This window comes from Theropithecus gelada, chromosome 5 (assembly GCF_003255815.1).
Source record: "Theropithecus gelada isolate Dixy chromosome 5, Tgel_1.0, whole genome shotgun sequence".
Lineage (NCBI taxonomy): Eukaryota > Metazoa > Chordata > Mammalia > Primates > Cercopithecidae > Theropithecus > Theropithecus gelada.
In genome coordinates, this window is record NC_037672.1 from 99,199,824 (window position 1) to 99,220,019 (window position 20,196).

General features: G+C 37.3%; 1 protein-coding gene across 5 annotated transcripts; it reads right to left on the reverse strand.

Moving 5' to 3' along the window:
- Positions 1-423: 423 nt before the first annotated feature.
- LOC112625132 (ferritin heavy chain) lies at positions 424-19,634 on the reverse strand. 5 transcript variants are annotated; one of them, XR_003119532.1, is made up of 3 exons: positions 18,818-19,634; positions 18,287-18,294; positions 424-435 (listed from the first exon to the last, which is right to left on the reverse strand). XR_003119532.1 is itself a non-coding variant. In XM_025386348.1 (2 exons), the coding sequence occupies exons 1-2, from the start codon at positions 19,421-19,423 to the stop codon at positions 18,860-18,862; spliced, it is 453 nt and encodes a 150-aa protein (XP_025242133.1). In that variant the 5' UTR covers positions 19,424-19,630; the 3' UTR covers positions 18,692-18,859. The 5 variants fall into 5 exon arrangements, 3 of the variants coding, with proteins under 3 accessions (XP_025242133.1, XP_025242134.1, XP_025242132.1); XR_003119531.1 differs by lacking the exons at positions 424-435; positions 18,287-18,294 and adding exons at positions 10,695-10,724; positions 14,973-14,975 and having other exon boundaries at positions 18,797-19,634; XM_025386348.1 differs by lacking the exons at positions 424-435; positions 18,287-18,294 and having other exon boundaries at positions 18,692-18,864; positions 18,976-19,630.
- Positions 19,635-20,196: the final 562 nt, after the last annotated feature.

The following is a 20,196-nucleotide window of genomic DNA, read 5'->3' on the forward strand; positions in this document are numbered from 1 at the left end:
GTTTTCCTCATGAAACCCCAGGAATTGAAAGCAGATAAATCTGTCTCACAATCTAAAGCTAAATATACTTTTGGGGATGACAAATGTTGGTGATTGGAGGATACTCGGCTCTTTGCTAGTTTGGATCAGGGAAGCATGCTCTTGGCCACCTATTGAAATGTCCCCATCCCCATTCCCCACTGAGAGATAAGACTGCAAAGGGAGATGGACTGATCACAGAGTGCACTGATTGGCTTTCAGATGCTTTGCAATGAAATGCACAGTAAAATCGTTGCACTGTCTCGTTCCATAGCATTTCTCTTTTGGGGACCCAGGATCTGGTGTAAAAGTAGGACCCTGAATTTGGGGGGATCTATTTTGCCTTGCATCTATGCATGCCTATTAGGCCCTAGAGACTGCATGTTTTCCTCGTTCTGTTTCTCAAAGGACCCCACTCTGAAGCCAGTAATCCAATTAAGAAGTTTAAAAACTGGCAAATAAAAACTCTGCCAGGCGCAGTGGCTCATGCCTGGAATCCCAGCACTCTGGGAGGCCGAGGTGAGCGGATCATGAGGTCAGGAGATTGAGACCATCCTGGCTAACACGGTGAAACCTCGTCTCTACTAAAAATACAAAAAATTAGCCGGGCGTGGTGGCGGGCGCCTGTAGTCCCAGCTACTCGGGAGGCTGAGGCAGGAGAATGGCGTGAACTCGGGAGCGGAGCTTACAGTCAGCCGAGATTGCGCCACTGCACTCCAGCCTGGGCAACAGAGTCTCAAAAAAACAAAACAAAACTCTTAGAAATACTGGATCTTCTCCTGTATGTGTATTTATATGTGTCGTGCATGTGATGTTTATATGAAAAAGGTCTGATTAATTGGCCTAAAAGTAATAAGCAATTAAATCAAATATTTTGTCAGAAAAATAAAAACTGTACTGCCTTTAAGTTCACATGACTTTAATAAGCTTTGGGAAATTTTTTTAAAGATTACTGGTAAAATAAAGACATTTGGTCTAAATTAGGCAGGTCAGATACTAGGTTTCCTAAACGCTTATAGATCATAAACTGCCTCTTTGACTTCAACTTTACCTGCTTTGGAGCATTAGATTCTAGGTAAGACCTGGGGACACGTGGAGTTAACCATGCCCCCTGGCTATGCTGTAAAGAGTCAAACCTTACCTGCATTTCTCTCTGGTGTTCTGGGCTCCACACCTACTATACATTAAAATTATTTACTTACCAGGTTTTTCAACAAAAATAAAAATTGCCAACAATGAACATTGTAATATGTAATTGAGACTACTAAAGTAACAATTTTACAAGCAAGGTGTGTGAGGAAAGTGAAATGTGCTTTTGGTAAAAGACTAAGAAGGCCTGGGAACATGGATTTTTATTGCCTAAAGGGTTAAAGGATTATTTTAAGTTAGACAGAATTTAGCTGAAGGTTTGAGCAGGTTGTGCAAATTTGTGAAAGATTAATCTTGTAAAAGAAGTTCTGTGTGTGAACAGATTACTTAAAGTTAAAGGGATATTATTCAGTTTTTCCCATAAATTGAACATTAAAATAAAAGCACACTGATGCGAGGCTCAAATCATAGCCTACTTTTCTGAATGACAGGGTTTTCTTAGAGCATTGTTTTGCTTTTTAACAGAAAATTGTAAAGAGTTATAAAAGGTTTATGAGAATCTTACCTCATGGTCAAACTGATTAAAATTGGATAGATTTGTCTATAACATTTTATTAAAAATTGGGATTGAAATTAAAAGTACATTAATCCAAGGGTAAAATTTGACTTTCTCTCTTGGACAAGATTTTCATGTCATATTCAAGGATAATGAAATATTTTTGTTTGCCTTTTGAATAAACTATAGGAATTAGGAAAGAAAGACAAGAGATATTGTTTGCAAAGTGAAGTCTTCCCTCTGTCAATGAATAAAGGTTTTTGACTTTTTGAAATTTTTGAATTATCATTTTGGCTAAATGAATGACTTATGGTGACCTGGAATTCTATTTTATATTATCAAGTGTTTTAAACCTTTAACATATTTGACAGGCTTCCCATAATCAAATTTTAGCTTCAACATTAAGTCTTTTTTGACCATCCCTGGGATGCTACAGAGGCCCCTGAAGCATCCAAAAGAGAGATAAACAGTATTATTTGACATGTTGAGTTCCATGGGAAGCATTGCCAAAATAAGAAATAACAGTTGGCTGGGCATGGTGGCTCATGCCTGTAATCCCAGTAGGTAGGTTTGGGAAGCCGAGGCAGGTGGATCATGAGGTCAGGAGTTCAAGGCCAGCCTGGACAAGATGGTGAAAACCCATCTCTCCTAAAAATACAAAAATTAGCTGGGCGTGGTGGTGAGCACCTGTAATCCCAGCTACTCGGGAGGCTGAGGAAGAGAATTCCTTGAACCCAGGAGGCAGAAGTTGCAGTGAGCCAAGATTGTGCCACTGCACTCCAGCCTGGGTGACAGAGCAAGACTCTGTCTCAAAAAGAAGAAAAAAAAAGAAAGAACACTTAAACTTCAGTATATGTTTGTGTATGTGTGTGTGTGTGTGTGTGTGTGTATATATATATGTATAATTTTTTTGGTTTTTTTTTTGAGACAGAGTCTTGGTCTGTCACCCAGGATGAAGTGCAGTGGCATGATCTCAGCTCACTGCAACCTCCACCTGCCAGATTCAAGTGACTCTCAAGCCTCAGCCTCCCTAATCGGTGGGAGTACAGGAGCTCACTACCACACCTGGAAAATTTTTGTACTTTTTTAGTAGAGACAGGGTTTTGCTGTGTTGGTCAGACTGGTCTCAAACTCCTGACCTCAAGCAATGCACCTGCCTCAGTCTCCCAAAGTGCTGGGATTACAGGCATGAGCCATTACACCCAACCTAGGTTGTATTTTAGTGAATGTTATTAATACATGTTCCAAAATTGTATGAGATTTCTAAAATACTAATATGTCTGAGTGTACGCTATCAATCATAATTGTGTTTATTATGTTATTGTAGACTAGAGAAATAACCAAATTTCCTTGTCAAATGTGTCTTTAGCTATGACTATTTAAAGTCATTTCTATAGTTAATTGCTTAATTCTGATGCAGTTTCTGAAAACTTCAAAGCACACAAAATCCTAGAATATGTTATATTTTAGGAGGTTCCTGAATGGATGGAAAGGATCCTGAAAAGCACTCTTGAATACAGGTTTCTGATAACTTTAGGATCATATCATTTGGACTGAGTAAGAATTCCTAGAACTTTAATGAAAAAACTGACTGTTTTTTTTTTTTTTTTTTTTTTGAGACGGAGTCTCGCGCTGTGTCACCCAGGCTGGAGTGCAGTGGCGCGATCTCGGCTCACTGCAAGCTCCGCCTCCCGGGTTCACGCCATTCTCCCGCCTCAGCCTCCGAGTAGCTGGGACTACAGGCGCCCGCCACCACGCCCGGCTAGTTTTTTGTATTTTTAGTAGAGACGGGGTTTCACCATGTTAGCCAGGATGGTCTCGATCTCCTGACCTCGTGATCGACCCGCCTCGGCCTCCCAAAGTGCTGGGATTACAGGCTTGAGCAAAACTGACTGTTTTATAAAACTGCTAACCCAAGTAGAACAAAAATTAATTGAATACCAAGAAAGTATTTTGCCAGATTTTCATGCTAAATGTAAACCATTTCAGCCAGTACTGAAATGGTTTAGATATACCATTTGAAAGACCTCCATGATCTAAGGCAAATAACCTATGATAACCCATTGGTTTCAGTGCTATGCACCTAAATTGGAGAGACAACTGGTATTCTTTCCAAGAGGATACAAGTCCAGTGTTAATCGTAGACTCATGGAGAACCTGAACAGCCACCTTGTCCTTCCTGAGTATTTAAAGCTTTTGTTATTAAAAGTTCTGCATTCCATGACTCATCATGGAAGAGATAAAATAATCCAAATTAAATACATATTGGTGTGGTGGCTTCTAAACTGCTAAAATAGTTTATGACCAAGGTTTGGTTTGTCAAACCCATATTCCTGGGAAGACAATCAAAGCTTCAAGTATATTCTGCTACCTGATGGGCCATTTAAACATTTATAGTGGGATTTCATTCAATTGTCATTTTCAATGCATGTTTTCTGGTTGTGTGAAAGCTTTCCCATGCGAGAGGGCTGATGTTATAACAGATTATTATGCCACAGTGTATTTTCACCAGGTAAAGAAAGCTTTTCATTGTTCAGTGACTGAATATAATCAATCAACCCCTTCACAGTCTAGAACACGAATTTTGGCTCTTCTGAGAACATCAGAGAAAAACTGCCGTTGCCATCCACACCACAGCAAAACTTTGGGACCTTGAACCTTGGGTTCATAATCTCACAACTGAGAAGGGCCCCTCCACATTGGAAGTGTACACCCATTGGAACTCTTAAGCTAAAGCTAACCAGAGGAGTTTCTCTTCAGAAAAAGATGGCATCCTTGATGCAAACAGCTTTTTCCCAAGACTACAGATCAAGACTTCTCTACCGTCATGAGATGCTTGTCTTTGAATTTTTCCCTTGGCTATGCCTCTATGAACCATAAAAGTGGAAAGGGGGTCTGTTGTGTGCACTCATGGGGTGTACTTTTATTTGTGAAGGATTTTGTAGCCAGCCTTATACATAGATAACCTTACACCTCGATAGATGGAAGATGAAGGCCCAATGTAGATGAGAAATTTTAATGGTGCATATGTTGCCTCATAGTCAAAAACAGAACATTGGCTCTCTCCTCTTTTTTTTTTTTTTTTTACTTTTTTTAAGATGAAGTCTCATTCTTGTCACCTAGGCTGGAGTGCAATGGCACGATCTCGGCTCACTGTAACCTCCGCCTCCTGGGATCAGGTGATTCTCCTGCCTCAGCCTCCCGAGTAGCTGGGATTACAGGTGCCTGCCACCATGGCCGGCTCATTTTTGTATTTTTAGTAGAGATGGGGTTTTGCCATGTTGGCCGGGCTGGTCTCGAACTCCTGACCTCAGGTGATCCACCTGCCTTGGCCTCCCAAAGTGTTGGGATTACAGGCGTGAGCCAGGAGGCAGTGTTCTCTTCTAGAAGGGCATCATTTATTAGGTCATTGTTTCCATTTTTTCCATTGTTTGGAGAAAAAGAGGCAACGATTAGAAATGTATCCCTCATGATAGGCTCCATAGTAGATTCTACTGTGAGGGCTATGGATACACAAGAGACTTTAAATTCTCTTGTGAAAGTTACGCTAAGTAATAGAATTTCTCTAGATTACTTACTGGCTAAACACAGAGGTATCCATTCAGCTGCTGGCACTTGTGGCCTATGGAAAAATACATCACATTCAGTATTATAGGGATTCAATTGTAAGATATTAATGAAGAGACTGTTAAGTGAGTAGAGTTTTTAGTTCATTCTTTGATCCATTTGATTTTAGGTGGTTTGGTTTATGGGGACCCTGAGTAAGACACATACTCCAAACTCTTGACATTATCCTTCCCAATAACAGTAGTATATGGTACTAATAATAAAAATAACAGTAATAATAGTAATGGTAACTAACAGTAATAATAGTAGTCTCCTTGGTGCTCTGTATTCTTTCAAAGTTTTTAAATGTTTGCGTGCAGCCATCTCTAGAATATCCAATGGTCTCTCTTCAATTGGAATGACAAGAGCTGAAAGAATGTGTGACCATGGGGCCACCATAACCTATGAATGACTGGAAATAAAAAATGATGGTGACTGAGGATGGCATTGAGGCCCTAAGTTTTGGTCACACTATCACCTAAATGAGAACCTGACAAAAAGGGGGAAATTTTTAAACAAAATTATGGGAGGCCATTGTTTTGAACTGAGCTTATGTACTAGGTCCCAAAAGACCAGACCAAACCAAAATGGAGTCACTCGTGCTAAATGTGACATAATCAAAGTAAGACTTTAAGGAAACTCCTAGATCCTAGAACAAACTGGATTTTGTTTTTTTTTCCTGTAAACAGGATGTTCCAGCATAAGGAGGTACTCTCTACTATAACCCTTAAAAAAATAACCTGAAGTGCTCCCAGCTTGCAAAAACCCACTGTTCTTCTGTTTCCCATTGGGTGTCAAGACTGAATAAGTACTTTTATGATGGCAATAATTAACTTGAGTCAATTTTGAGAGGATGACCATAAGGAGGGAATTGTTAAATCAAGTTTAGCCTGAAGCCGCCTCTTACATATTTTGAGTTCATCCTAAAGGTTTTTCTGTACATAGTGAACCATAGCCTAAATGGAAGTGTAAACAGACTGTAGTCTACTCATGCCAGTCACTAAGTTTTGGCCAATCTGATGCGGCCAACTGTTTGAACCATGTTCAAATAAACACTGAGCTATAACCAATCCAGCCGTTTCTGTATGTCACTTCCGTTTTCTGTCCATAAATCTTCCACCACGTGGCTGTGCTGGAGTCTCTGAGTCTACTCTGTGTCCAGAGGCTGCCCAATTTGTGAATCATTCTTTGCTCAATTAAACTCTTTTAAATTTTACTCAGCTGAAGTTTTTCTTTTAACAGTCTGTTTTGTTCATATGTTTACAATATTGGTTTATAATTTTTTTCTTTTACTGTCCTCTAGTTTTTGAATCGAAGTTATGTTAGCCTAACCAAATAAGTGAACTATTTCCCTTCTCTTTCTAGTTCTGAGAGTAATTGGTGTAAAATTGGAATTATTTCTTCCTTGAATGTGTGGTAGAATATATGTGAAAAGACATTTGGGCCTGCTGTTTCCATTATGGAAATATTTTAAAATATTGATGAAATATCTTTAAAGGTTATAGTATTACTCAGGTTTTCTATTTATTTTCCACTATTTTTTATTAAATCCTATTTTTCTAGGCATCTGTTCATATTATACTAATTTTCAAATCAATTGACTTAAACTAATTTTTAAAAAAATATCTGCTGCATTTGCAATTATATCTTCAATTTACTCACCAAATTTTGGCTGTTTAACAACTTTAATATTTTTTCTCTAAAAAACAACTTTTGATTCATTTGATGTTGTAATTTATTTTATTTAATGTATTTTGTATTTGCTTTCTATTTCATTAATTTTCCCCAGGACCTGTTTTACGTGTATGTGCTATAAATATCACTTGGCTGATTCTTACAGTTGATGTAAAATATCTGAGAATCTTAAATTCTTACCAAAATATTCACATTTCATTGTATTCTCTGGTATGTTTGGACTTATTTCTGTCATCTTATTGTATGCTTACTGTTTGTCTTGCCTGCTTTATTTTTTCTCATTTTTTTCTTGCAAAGATTATTTTGCAATAACATTGCCCTCCTACCATTACATTTTTTCCTTCTATTTGTTTGAAAGTTATACAGTATCTTAAATATTTTTATGGGTTATGCTAGAAATTATAATGTTTCATAGGTAACTGTAAACTTAAATTTAATAAATGTATTTGCCCTTTTTTTCTAGAGTGCTTTAGGTACAAATAACCTATCTAGACTTCTAAGCTATAGTTTTTTAATTCAGTTCTATTTTTTAATACCCACGTTTTTTATTATTACTTTTTTTTTTTTTTTTTGAGACAGAATTTCACTCTTATTGCCCAGGCTGGACTGCAATGGCGCAATCTCGGCTCACTGCAACCTCTGCCTCCCAGGTTCAAGCAATTCTCCTGCCTCAGCCTCCCAAGTAGCTGGGATTACAGGCATGCGCCACTACGCCCGGCTAATTTTGTATTTTAAGTAGAGATGGGGATTCTCCATGTTGGTCAGACTGGTCTTGAACCCTTGACCTTACTGTTCTTATATGTTGTTTTAGATTTAACAATATCCATTTTTTTTTTTTTAAATTCACAATTTCTTCTTGCATTACAAACCTATGTCCTGGGATCATATTCCTTCTTCATAAAGTATATTTCTTATAAATTATATTAAATGGCTTTTGGTGGTAAACACTCACGTTTTATATTGCTTTTCTTATTGTTTACAAATATCTTTTGTTGTACATATGATTTTAGATTGACAGGTTTTTTTTCCCAATACTTTAAAGAAATGTTTGCATTGTTTCCTAGTTTTCATGCAGTTAAGAAATCAGCTGTCATTCAAATTTTGATTTGTTGTAGGTAATCTTGTCTTTTCCTTCTGGCTGCTTATAAAACTCTTTACTGGCCGAGTGCAGTGGCTCAAGGCTGTAATCCTAGCACGTTGGGAGTCCGAGGCGTGAGAATCACTTGAGTTCAGGAGTTTGAGACCAGCCTGGGCAACATAGTAATACCTCGTCTCTATAAAAATAGAAATTAAAATTAAATCAGAAATAACCCCTTAACTTGTTATTTATGTATTGGAATGCATGCTATGTTATGTCTAGGTGAAGATTTAAAAAATATATATTTTATATATATATATATATACACACACACTTGCTGGGCATTTTCTGTCCTCTAAATTTAAACAATTATTCTTTAATCAATTATGGAAAATTACTAATATCCTCTCAAATATTGCCATTTTTCAATTTTCTGCATTATCATTTTCCAGATCCCCAGGCAGAGGTTTGTTACATCATTTTATATACTTTTCCTGCATCACTTAATCTCCCTTCCATAATTACTATTGTTGCTGTTTTAAATTCTGGGTTGTATTTTGAAATTGAATTTCATGTTTCCTTATTATTTTTCAGATATGTTTAATTGGATATTTAAGATTTTATTGAAGTAATACACATATTCAAGGAAAATTCCAATTATTTACATTCATTTCAATAAATTATCCCATCCACTGATGTTTTTTAAATAGACCTTATTTTTTAGAGCAGTTTTACGTTCACAACAAACTTGAGCACAAGGTACAGAGATTTCCCATATACTCTCTATGCCTACATATGCACAGCCTCCCCCATTATCAATATCCCCCACCAGAGCAGTACATTTGTTATGTTAGATGAACCTACATTGAAACATAATTATCACTGAAAGTTCATAGTTCCCTTGGCATTCATTCTTGGTGTTGTGCATTGTATGGATTTTTCAGATATGTCATGACATATATCCACCATTATAGTATCATAACAAAATAGTTTCTCTGCCCTAAAAATTCTCTGTGCCTCTGGTGGGAATGTTGATAATGGGGAAGACTAGGCATGCTTAGGGGTAGGGAGTATATGGAAAATCTCTGTACCTTCCTCTTACTTTTGCTGTGAACCAAAAATTACTCTAAAATTAAAGTCTATTAAAAAAATTCTGTGTGCTCTGCCTATTGATCCCTCCCTTCTCCCTGATCCCTGGAAGCCACTGCCTCCATAGTTTAATCTTTTCTGCCTCCATAGTTTAATCTTTTCCAGAATGTCACATAGTAATAAGCAGTGAATCTAACAGTATACGGCCTTTCAGATTGACTTGTTTTACTTAGTAATATGCATTTAATGTTCTATGTCTTTTCATGGCTTGATAGCTCATGTCTTTTGCATGCTGAACAATATTCCATTGTCTTGCTGTCCAAAGTTTATTTATCCATTCTCCTACTGAAAGACATCTTAGTTGCTTCCAAGTTTTGGCAAGAATGAATAAAGCTTCTGTGAACACTTGTATGCTGGGTTTTGTGTAGTCAAGATTTTCAATTTGTTCAGGTAAATACCGAGGCGTACAATTGCTGAATTGTATGGTAAGAATGTTTTGTTTTGTCAGTCGTGTGTGGTGGCTCATGCCTGTAATCCCAGCACTTTGGGAGGCTGAGGTGGGTGGATCACCTGAGGCCAGGAGTTCAAGACTAGCCTGGCCAACATAGCAAAACCCTGTCTCTACTAAAAATACAAAAACTAGCTGGGTGTGGTGGTGCATTCCTGTAGTCCCAGCTACTCAGAAGGCTGAGGCACAATAATCGCTTGAACCCAGGAGATGGAGGTTGCAGTGAGCTGAGATCATGCCATTGCACTCCAGTCTGGTGACAGAGTGAGACTCTGTCTAAAAAAAAAAAAAAACAAAACAAAAAAACTGGGCGTTTCCCTTCCTCCAGATTTGTTAGGCTCTGATAAAACCCCAGTAGTTTCAGCAGTTTAAGCGTGGTAAATATTTTGCCACTAAGGGAGGCCTTGTTATGAAGAATAGAGTTTTCTGGTGTATTTCAAAGTAGCTTCCATTTCTTTCCTCCTGATAGACACATGAGAGGACTTTTCTTCACTATTCACTATGACAGCTTGGTTGAGTTCCTGGAGGTAAAACTCACAAAACTGTTGGGGATATCCAATGACTTTTATCTCTCAATCTTGTCCACATTGAACCTCTAGCAGTTAATTACAGTTCACGCAACCCTACGCTGGCATTGGCTCCAAAGGGTATTTCCGCTGGAGGGTTGATGTGGTGGCTCCTGGTGGGGTGGAGGAGTATGTTCTGCTTCTGTAAATTATGGTTCTCTGTACGTTCACTTGTCTGCCCTTCCAATCAGTGTAGTGGCTTGCCCTGTGATATGTGACTTCTCTGATGGACCTAAGGAGAGTTTATTTTTCAGTTTCTTCAGCTTTTTACTTGTTGTTCAGAGGAGAGACAACTTCTAAGCTTCTACATGGTGGACTGGAGCCTGGAAGCCTGAAGTTCTCTCCATCCAGTGAATTTTAAGTTTCACATATAATTTTTATTTCTATAATTTCTATTTGTTCCTTTTCAAAAACTTCCTGCTCAATTCTTATTACATTTTTATTGCCTTATTATTTTGTTAGACACCATAAGCATGCTAATTTTGCTTTCAAAATTTAACATTTTGGAAAATCTGAAATGTTTATGGACACCTCTATTTACTTAATCTAGTATCCTTGCTCATGTACTCTTGTCATCTTATGTCCTAAAGAAAACCTCTCATTGCAAACCTATGTTTATTGGAACTTTATTTGTGAGGATTTTCGAGACTTTGATTGAGTGTATATTCCTGCAGAGATGATTTGCTTTTAACCTCTACCAACAACATAGATTCCTTTCACATTTGGGCCACTTTAATTTCTTTCCTTGGTGTTTTTTTTTTTCTGTGTGTGGGGGGGGGTTCATGCAGATACTGTAATTTCAGACCTACGATTACTATATAATGACTGACTCTGATATTCATAAAGTTTCAGAGAGTTCCTCAACTACTCCATCTTTTCACCTCACGTACCCAGAGCTGAAATTACCATAGACAAGATTCCCTGCTGAATTCTCTCCTGAGGCAGTTTTTTTCTAGTTTATCATTTCACAGAGGATGTAGCACATTAGGGCTTCTAGACTTATGGCTGAGTCCCCAGTAGAACACTCCAAATATCTTTTCTTTTGTCTCTCATGTGGCTTTTGAAATTACAACTCTACGTTGCTGGAGACTGGCAGATGCCACATGGCAGCTGCTGCTGCATTTAAAGCCTGCTTTCCTCTCCGATTCATAATGCTATTTCATTTTTGGCCTTTGAGAATTAATTTTCTTCATTTTCTGTTAGAGATATAGTTTTGATATAGACTAAAAATAGTTTAAAAATATTTTGTACACCAATTTTAGATCTATTGTAGTGACAATGTTTTTCATATATATACTGGCATATTTAACTTGAAAAGAACACTTGAAAATTTAATTTTGAGCTTGGGTATTTATTTTTTATATAGTAAAGAATAAATCATTCTATAAAGCAGGTATTTAAACAGAGTAACTCCCTATTTACCAATAGTTTTAGAGGTATTTTGGATTTCCTTCTCCTTAACTCTCTATGTGCTTAAGTGATTGCTTTTTTTTCCAACATACACACACACACACCACACACGCACATGTGAATACATAATTTTTTTCTCACTGATTAAAAGTACTTCTATTACTAGAACTGAATAGACTTGACTTTTTGACCTGCATGTGTATTGAACAGTACTTTGGCTTTCATACCCTAAAATCCCTACTGCAAAATTTAGATACTTATTGAAAAACTTTATGTATTAAGTACACATTTTACATGTTTAACTGTGGAGCTAAGAATAGTTTTTTGCACAGAGTAAAACAATGGATTTGGAATATTCTTGTGCCTCCAACATTTAAATAAATTAAGTGTATAGTTTAAAATATAGAAATGCAATATTTCATTTTCTTTTTTTTTTTTTGCCTTGATTAGTTTGTTGTTTGTAGAATTTGATGTACGTGATAGGAAATCTGTGTATATTTATTATAGAAGCAATAATGCAAGATAGCAGCATTTAAAAGGGACAGGGATGATTTAACCCTGATTAATGTAGAAGTAATCAGTATAATTTGCATGGAAATACAATTGAAAAACAGCAGAAGAAGTCAAATTGTCCCTCTTTGCAGATGACATGATTGTATATTTAGAAAATCCCATTGTCTCAGCCCAAAATCTCCTTAAGCTGATAAGCAACTTCAGCAAAGTCTCAGGATACAAAATTAATGTGCAAAAATCACAAGCATTCTTATACACCAGTAACAGAGTATAATAATAATAATAATAATAAATAAATAAATAAATAATACATTTATAAGAGACAATACAGAAACACTCTGACCATTCTCCTAATCCTCTATGAATTTTTAAAAGTGATATATGTGGGCTTGTGGCCAGTTTCTTAGTATTATAATAGATAAATATATTTATTCTTGCTTGATCTCAGAATTATCAGCATGCAATGCATCCAAAAGGAAGGAAATAAATTCTTTAAAGTACTCTGAAATTTTTGACTGTTGGTAGGGGGTATACATTTTCTAGATGATTTATTATTGTCTTAGTTTATTTAGACTGTTATAATAAAATAACATAAACTGGTAAAAAAAAAAAAAAAAAGAAAAAGAAAAAGAAAAACAGCAGAAACTTTCCTTAAAGTCCATTAAGTATTCTTTAACATATGTGGTAAAGAACTATCAAAGAACATTTTAAAATAGATTATATTTTTAGAAATTATTTTCAATGCAGGCAAGCTTAGTGATGTCTCATTTTGAAAAATCTGTATTTTGTACATATTTTTAGAAAAGCCACTACATTGACTACCCAGTATTTGATAGTGTGGTAGGCATTTGCAAATGTCAATTTCTCTGCTATTTCCTGGCATTGGAAGACTTCGCTTCCTCGCCCTCTCAAATTTATACGGGGCAGGATGACTTGCCTGGGCCAGTAAAATGTGCACAGGAATGAGTTATGTCACTTCCAGGCAGAAATGTTTAGTTGCTTGTGCTCTGTCTCCCCTGTCAAATGATGCTCGTAGGAATGTAGGATGATACTCAACTACCATGAGATGGGTACAACCCAGAATTCTGAACCAACACAGCATAGCCACTCTGGGAGTTACCCAGATCTGCATCTTTGCCTGGGAAATAATTATACTTTTGTCATGTAACAGCACAATTATTTGAAGTTGTTTGTAACTGCAGCGTAACCTAGACCACCCTGGCTAATACCAAGTAGTAAAACATGAAGTACTTTAAACAAATACAGAAAGAAAAATTGACAAATGTAGACAAATTGAGAACAAATGAGATAATGTATTTTATACTGAGGTGTTATACAAATCTTAAAATGCACCAAATTTCAGATACAATTAGTTTATTTTTTTAGAGTGCTTATTAAAGCAAGTTGAAATCTAGTTCATTCTGTTTGCTTTTTGCTATATTGTGATATTTTATTCTGAGATGAGTTTTAAGCATATGGATTAAGTATTTTTATGCGAATATTCTTTGTTAAGCACAATAATTATTTATTGAATTTAATTATTCTGATCTGTCACTATATATCATATTCTTTCCAGCCTGGAGTTAACATTGGAACAAACCTCAAATGAAATTGTGGAGGGCGTGTGTGGGAAACAATATGATTTTGTAACTATGTACAGGTGGGGTAGACATTTTTATTCACTTTGTTTTATTTGTTTTATGTTTTGCTTGTTTGCGTGCTTGGCATTTGATTCTCTTGTTCATGCTGGGAACTTCTTCACCCTCGGTGTCTTGCTGGGAGAGATTTATTTGCAGGGGTAGTACAGTGCCGGCTGGAACTTCCAGTGACAAACAACAAGACAACGTGGTTCCTGTTGTTGGAAGTCAGCTATTGTTTCCTACTCTTGTGGCCTCCCCTCGATCTGCCACCTATTCTTCAAATCTGCTTCTCTAGCCATGCAGATGACTTTTGAAGCCTATTCTGTCAATAAATTCCACTTCTTAGTCAATTTCAATTTTTTAACTAAGCACACTTACTAATAAAAGATAGCACTCCGAATTTCTTTCAGTTTCTATGTTGGCAAAATATTGAGATTTTTTCACTTTCGTGCAGAACAAATAATGCTTTGGCTTTTACAGTTATGTGTCTCATTTCACATATGTTATGTTTCCTTTATTTAACCATTTATTTTGTCATACATTACGATGCTCTGCTGAGACACAAGAATGGCATATTATACCATATATATTATATCATATATATTATATAATGATACATAATATGTAATTATGATGTGGGTAAGGGAGGCACATGTGGCAATTTGGAGAAAAATTCTATATGTGTGTATTAGCATGTGTGTGGAGGGGCTCATTACATGTAACACCTTCAGTATTAACATGATATGGTAAATTCTTTATTAAATGGATCTCCGTTGAAATGAATAAATCATCTTTAACCTCATACGAATCTCTAAGGACATAGCTACCCTTAGGAGAAACCCTAAGACCTCATTGGGAGCAGATTTGATTCAGTTAACAGTCTATGTGTAAAAGCTAATACAAATCAGTGAAGAAAATATTAATAGTCCTTAGAAAGATAATATTGAAAGAGTAGAATGATTGGGGCTTCATATTAGTTGGAGTTCTGATTCCATGCTGTGAGGAGAGAAAAGAAGTAGGAAATACAAAGTTGTAGTAAAATCGAGTGCTTCCGTTTAATTCAACAAATATTTGTTGGTTGCCTACTAAGTATAAGGCACTGTTCTGAGTGTTATAGTAATCGAAAAGAGGAGTGATCCCTGCCCTTGAGCAATGTATTATTCAATTGAATAAGCGCTTGAGCCCTATGTATGCCAAGTACTAGTTAGTGGCAATACCAAGATATATGAGAAAAGATCTTATCTCTCAACGACAAATAGCTGCAGTATGAAATTGCTACCAATGGTGCAAACCTGGCTAGTCCTCTGCCTTGTGGGAGAGCCTAAGATTCTTGCTACATTTCTCCAGGGTGACATGATGATTAAACGATTATAGATCCTCTCCTTCAGTACTGCACTTGCTCTCTCAGGCAGGCATCAATGCCCAGTTTAGGCAGCCCAAACACATGAATGATGGTGGTTTTTGGTGTCTATCTCCTTTTCTTCTGTTGGAAATTCTGGGATTTATTTTCCATTTAATTCCTTTCATGTATCTGTGTATGTTGTATACCAAAAATTATGGTTCATATTTTAATAGTGGCTTTTCATTTTCAATTTTATTTCTATATTGAAGTATTGAACACATAGTAATTACAGTGTGATTTTTGTTTGGTCAGGCATCTTAAATCTTCCTGTCAACTTATTGACCATAATAAATGTCCATGCTATAAGTCAGCAAGCCTGTAATTGACTCAGAGTTTTCAGACAGTGATTTCCCAGTGAAGAATAAGCAGGAGGGTTTTTAGTGCAAGTAGCCAAATTCTTTATCTGTTGGCGTACTACACCTGGCATTCTGAAGCTTACCAACGTCTTCTATAGGCATGCTGAGTTGTCTCTTTTCTTCTACACAAATGGAAGCAGGGTTCAGTAATTAAATGAGTAGTTAGAAGATCTGTTTTAAAATATTATGCAAGCTGGAATATATGCCAGAGGGTGTGTGCTAGGATCCACAGTTCTCTTACCTGCAGAAGGAGGTAAGGGAATAATCCTTCTCCCATGTACATCACAAAAATTAAATGAGATACTAATTTAAAACTTAAGTTCTAACACGTGGTAGGTATATAACTAACTCATTGCCTTCTCTATCTTATTATTATATTTTGATTATTCCACGCATAAAATTTACCAATATGGGCCTTCGTTTTGTCAAAATTAAAAAATAATTCATCATAAAATACATTTCCAGATTTTCTCACTGTGGTTATGGAGTTCCTCAGGCTCATAAGTAGAAGGTTCATTGTTTAAAAATAGACTCAGTCTCAATTTCTCTGGAGTAAGGTTCTGGTACTTGGGATGTTATTTTTTTTACCCTCCCACTTTTTTTGGGCACAGTTTTCCATGATTCATTTCCATGGCTTTAAAGACCGAATATTAATAGACAGAATCTTTATTTCTATACCAGTTTTAAACTTACATTTCTTTAAGCCTGATCCTGGTTGGTAAGTACATATGGTAGTGAAAATGTACATTCTCCTGAGAAAAATAATTTCATCATATATAGTTATTATTTTTCAATTAATAACAAATAGAAAAGTGATTTACGTTTAGAAGGCGTTTTAGACCCAGTGTGCTTCTTAACCATCTCCAAAACCACAGACACATTTCTACTCTCTCTGAAATTCAGTTTCTTTCTCTGTATACTTAGCATTCATGCAATTGTTTTTAACAAAGTAGTGTATATCAGAACTTTTTGACTTAGAAATTACTACATAAACATTAGTGTCTATAATTATGAAAGTAAGAATTGGCCTATGTTGTTAAATAAGATGAAAGTAGAAAAAGATTGAATTAATCTTTTGTTTGGTTGGAATATTGTTCTGATCAGAATTGGAAAGCAAGCCCGGTGAATAATTTATTACCAATTCTGCATTTTCTCAATTTTCTATTTTTATTTTGTTTTAATAGAACCAGGATATTGTATTTATCAGGGACAAGGTCAGTCGTAAGAGCTCTTTAAGGCTAATTCAATTTATGACCAGTGCCTTCAATCACTATTTCTTTTTGGCTTGTTTACCCTGGAATACCAGTATTTTTAGGTGTACTTTCAACCCTCAGGATTTTCCACTCTGGCACTGTAGCTGAAATAATATCCTTTCTTTCCTCCTTAGGTGAGCCAAAAATTAACCTTCCTATTTGGTAACTGAGAGCTGATTCAGTCAACTAGTCTGTTGAATGGGCTTTGTCAAGGTGTTAAGACAGGCTCATCCTAGAGATATAGGAAGAATAGTATTAGGTGCAGAAGGTAAGTCCTTTGTGAGGGTGGATGTGGTTAATATTGATAAAGATTATTGAGATTCATGGAGAATGTGAGGAGATCTAGAATTTCTAAAGGTAGAATTGTGTTTGAATACAATTTAATCTTCTAAATATTTGATTGTTAACATCTTGTGAAGATGGAGAAAAAATATTTTACCAGTGGAAAATATAAGAGAATATTGTTGAAATCACAACATCATTGAGAAGATGCTTTACTAAGCCTGTCTCAGGGGTAGAAGCTGAACTGCCAGGCTTTTAACATGAGTTAAACTCTTTTGCTTGAGTTCAGGTGAATGATTTGCTTGTTATACTAGAAGAAAGAAGGGAAAAATTGCAAAATGTGGGAGTGGAGCTAGTAAGATAGAAAATGAGGAACGTCTACATGATGCCTTGGTCCTTCCCTCACTTGCTGAATCAGGTTACTAAATTCACAAAATCCTTGAAGTTTTAGGATTAAGACATAGATCCTGCACTTACTTTAATGTTGGTGATCTGAGGCATCATGTCCCCACCCACCCAAAAACATGAGTTAGAACCATGAGGAAGTTAGTGACTGAGAACTCACAAAAATCACAAGCCAAGCTTTTGACCTTTCCATGGAAGGAAGACCAACGAATTAGAAGGCAAGCTAAGTTTAACCAGGCCATAGGTAGCCAGTGGACCCATGGATAGCATCTAAACAACAATAGTAAAAGTTATTTCTGCCTACAGGTTGCAAGGTTCTATCTATTTTTCTGAAGACAAAAAACTGGAGACCTAAGTGTGTAAGTGACATGTTTTAATTCACAACACTGCACTTCTGGCCCAGAAAGGCAGTGAAGGTAAACCATAATTCATTCATGTACTTTTTCCAATAAGTGAGGAGAGTTCTGCAGATGAAGTGAGCTGATCCCATCCTGACTGGCTTATCAGTTCTGGGACTTTCTCAAAAGGTAAAGTGACCCAGGGTGGTCCTCAACCCTCATTCCAACTTGGAACTAATGTTTTTGATAACCCATTGTTGTTCTTAAAACACTATATCTCACATCTTTATCCTTGGAGCACCTTATTTGTCCATCACTGCCCCTGTCTCAGGCCCTTTGTCTTCTGCAGTTCTCCTTCCTGGTTTGCCCCAACCTGCTTTCCTTTCTCCTCCAAGTCCTTCCCTTCATAAGTCCCTCTTTTGCAGTGAACTGATGTCCTGAATCCTAAAACTACCCTGAATACTTCTACTTTCTGCCTTAACCAACTCCTCTCCTCTGTTATACTTCTCAGTTCGCTGCAACCTGGTTTCTACCCCATTCTACTGGAATCATTCTTATAGGAATGGTTGCATTTGCAATAGAAACTAACAACAATTCTGTGAGTTAAGTACCATTATTCTCATCTTATCATGGGGATAATAATAGAACTGAATTCACAGGGTCTGTGTGAGCTTCAAATAGTATGCACTTTGTTTTCAATTGACACTCACTACTACTGCCCTTTTTTGTTATTTTTGAGACAGGGTCTCGCTCTTGTCACCCAGGCTGGAGTGTAGTGGAATGATCATAGCTTACTGCAACCTTGAACTCCAGGGCTCAAGTGATCCTCCCGCCTCAGCCTCCAGAGGAGTTTGGACTACAGGTGTGCATCACCATGCCCAGCTAAATTTTTTTTTTTTTTTTTCTGGGTACCAAATTTCTTTATTTGAAGGAATGGTACAAATCAAAGAACTTAAGTGGATGTTTTGGTACAACTTATAGAAAAGGTAAAGGAAACCCCAACATGCATGCACTGCCTTGGTGACCAGGGAAGTCACCCCATGGCTATAGGGAAATTAGCCTGAGGCTTAGCTTTCATTATCACTGTCTCCCAGGGTGTGCTTGTCAAAGAGATACTCTGCCAAGCCAGATTCGGGTGCTCCCATCTTGCGCAAGTTGGTCACGTGGTCACCCAATTCTTTGATGGCTTTCACCTGCTCATTCAGGTAATGTGTCTCAATGAAGTCACACAAATGGGGGTCATTTTTGTCAGTGGCCAGTTTGTGCAGTTCCAGTAGTGACTGATTCACATTTTTTTCCAAATGTAAAGCACACTCCATCGCATTCAGCCCGCTCTCCCAGTCATCATAGTCTGGTTTCTTAATATCCTGAAGGAAGATTCGGCCACCTCGTTGGTTCTGCAGCTTCATCAGTTTCTCAGCATGTTCCCTTTCCTCATGAGATTGGTGAAGAAAGTATTTGGCAAAGTTCTTCAAAGCCACATCATCGCGGTCAAAGTAGTAAGACATGGACAGGTAAACGTAGGAAGCGTAGAGCTCCAGGTTGATCTGGCGGTTGATGGCGGCCTCTGAGTCCTGGTGGTAGTTCTGGCGCACCTGCGAGGTGGACGCGGTCGTCATGGCGGAGGCTAAGGACAGGCGGCGGCGGCGGCGGTGGCTGCGCGGCGCTGGAGCGGCGGCGGGGGCCTTGGGGCGGTCCGAGGACGCGGTGAAGAGGAGACGGAAGGCTGGCTATGGGCGGCCGGCCGGGATGGGGGACGAGCGCCGGGTTCCGTCCAAGCACTGTTGAAGCAGGAAACCCCGACAACTCTCGGCGAAGAACGTTTTAAATGTTTTTATAGAGACGGGGTATCACCATGTTTCCTAGACTGTTCTAGAACTCCTGGGCTCAAGCAATCCTCCTGCCTCAGCTACCTAAAATACTAGGATTATGGCCATGAGCCATGGCACTCAGTCTGTTGCTACTATTCTTATTACTATCATGTTGTTCTGTGTTTTATTTTTTTACTTTTTCCTTCTTTGGAAATGCTCTTTTTCCTTATTTCTGGAGCAAGTTTCTTTTTGGATTTTCGTTCTTCTTATCTGGACACCTTCTGTGTTTCCCTTATAGCTCTTCTCCCTTTACCATTCCTTGGAAATTTAATGTGTTTTGGAGCTCTTCCTGGGCCAAAGGCCATAGAGGAAATATCTTCTTTCACCATTTCTACTATTATCTATTTGTTAGTTATTCTCAACCCTTTACCTCCAGATGATAACTTCACTGAGTTCCAGAATCATTCATGTAATCACTATTTCTCTATTTTTCCCATCTCAGTGAATGGAAACACTTGCCAGTTGCCCAAGTCAAAAACTGGATATCATTAATGACTCTCCATCATATTCAATCAATAAGA

Excerpts from the sequence above, each read along its gene's own strand:
- LOC112625132 (XM_025386349.1), bottom strand. The coding sequence starts at position 19,423 with ATGACGACCGCGTCCACCTCGCAGGTGCGCCAGAACTACCACCAGGAC.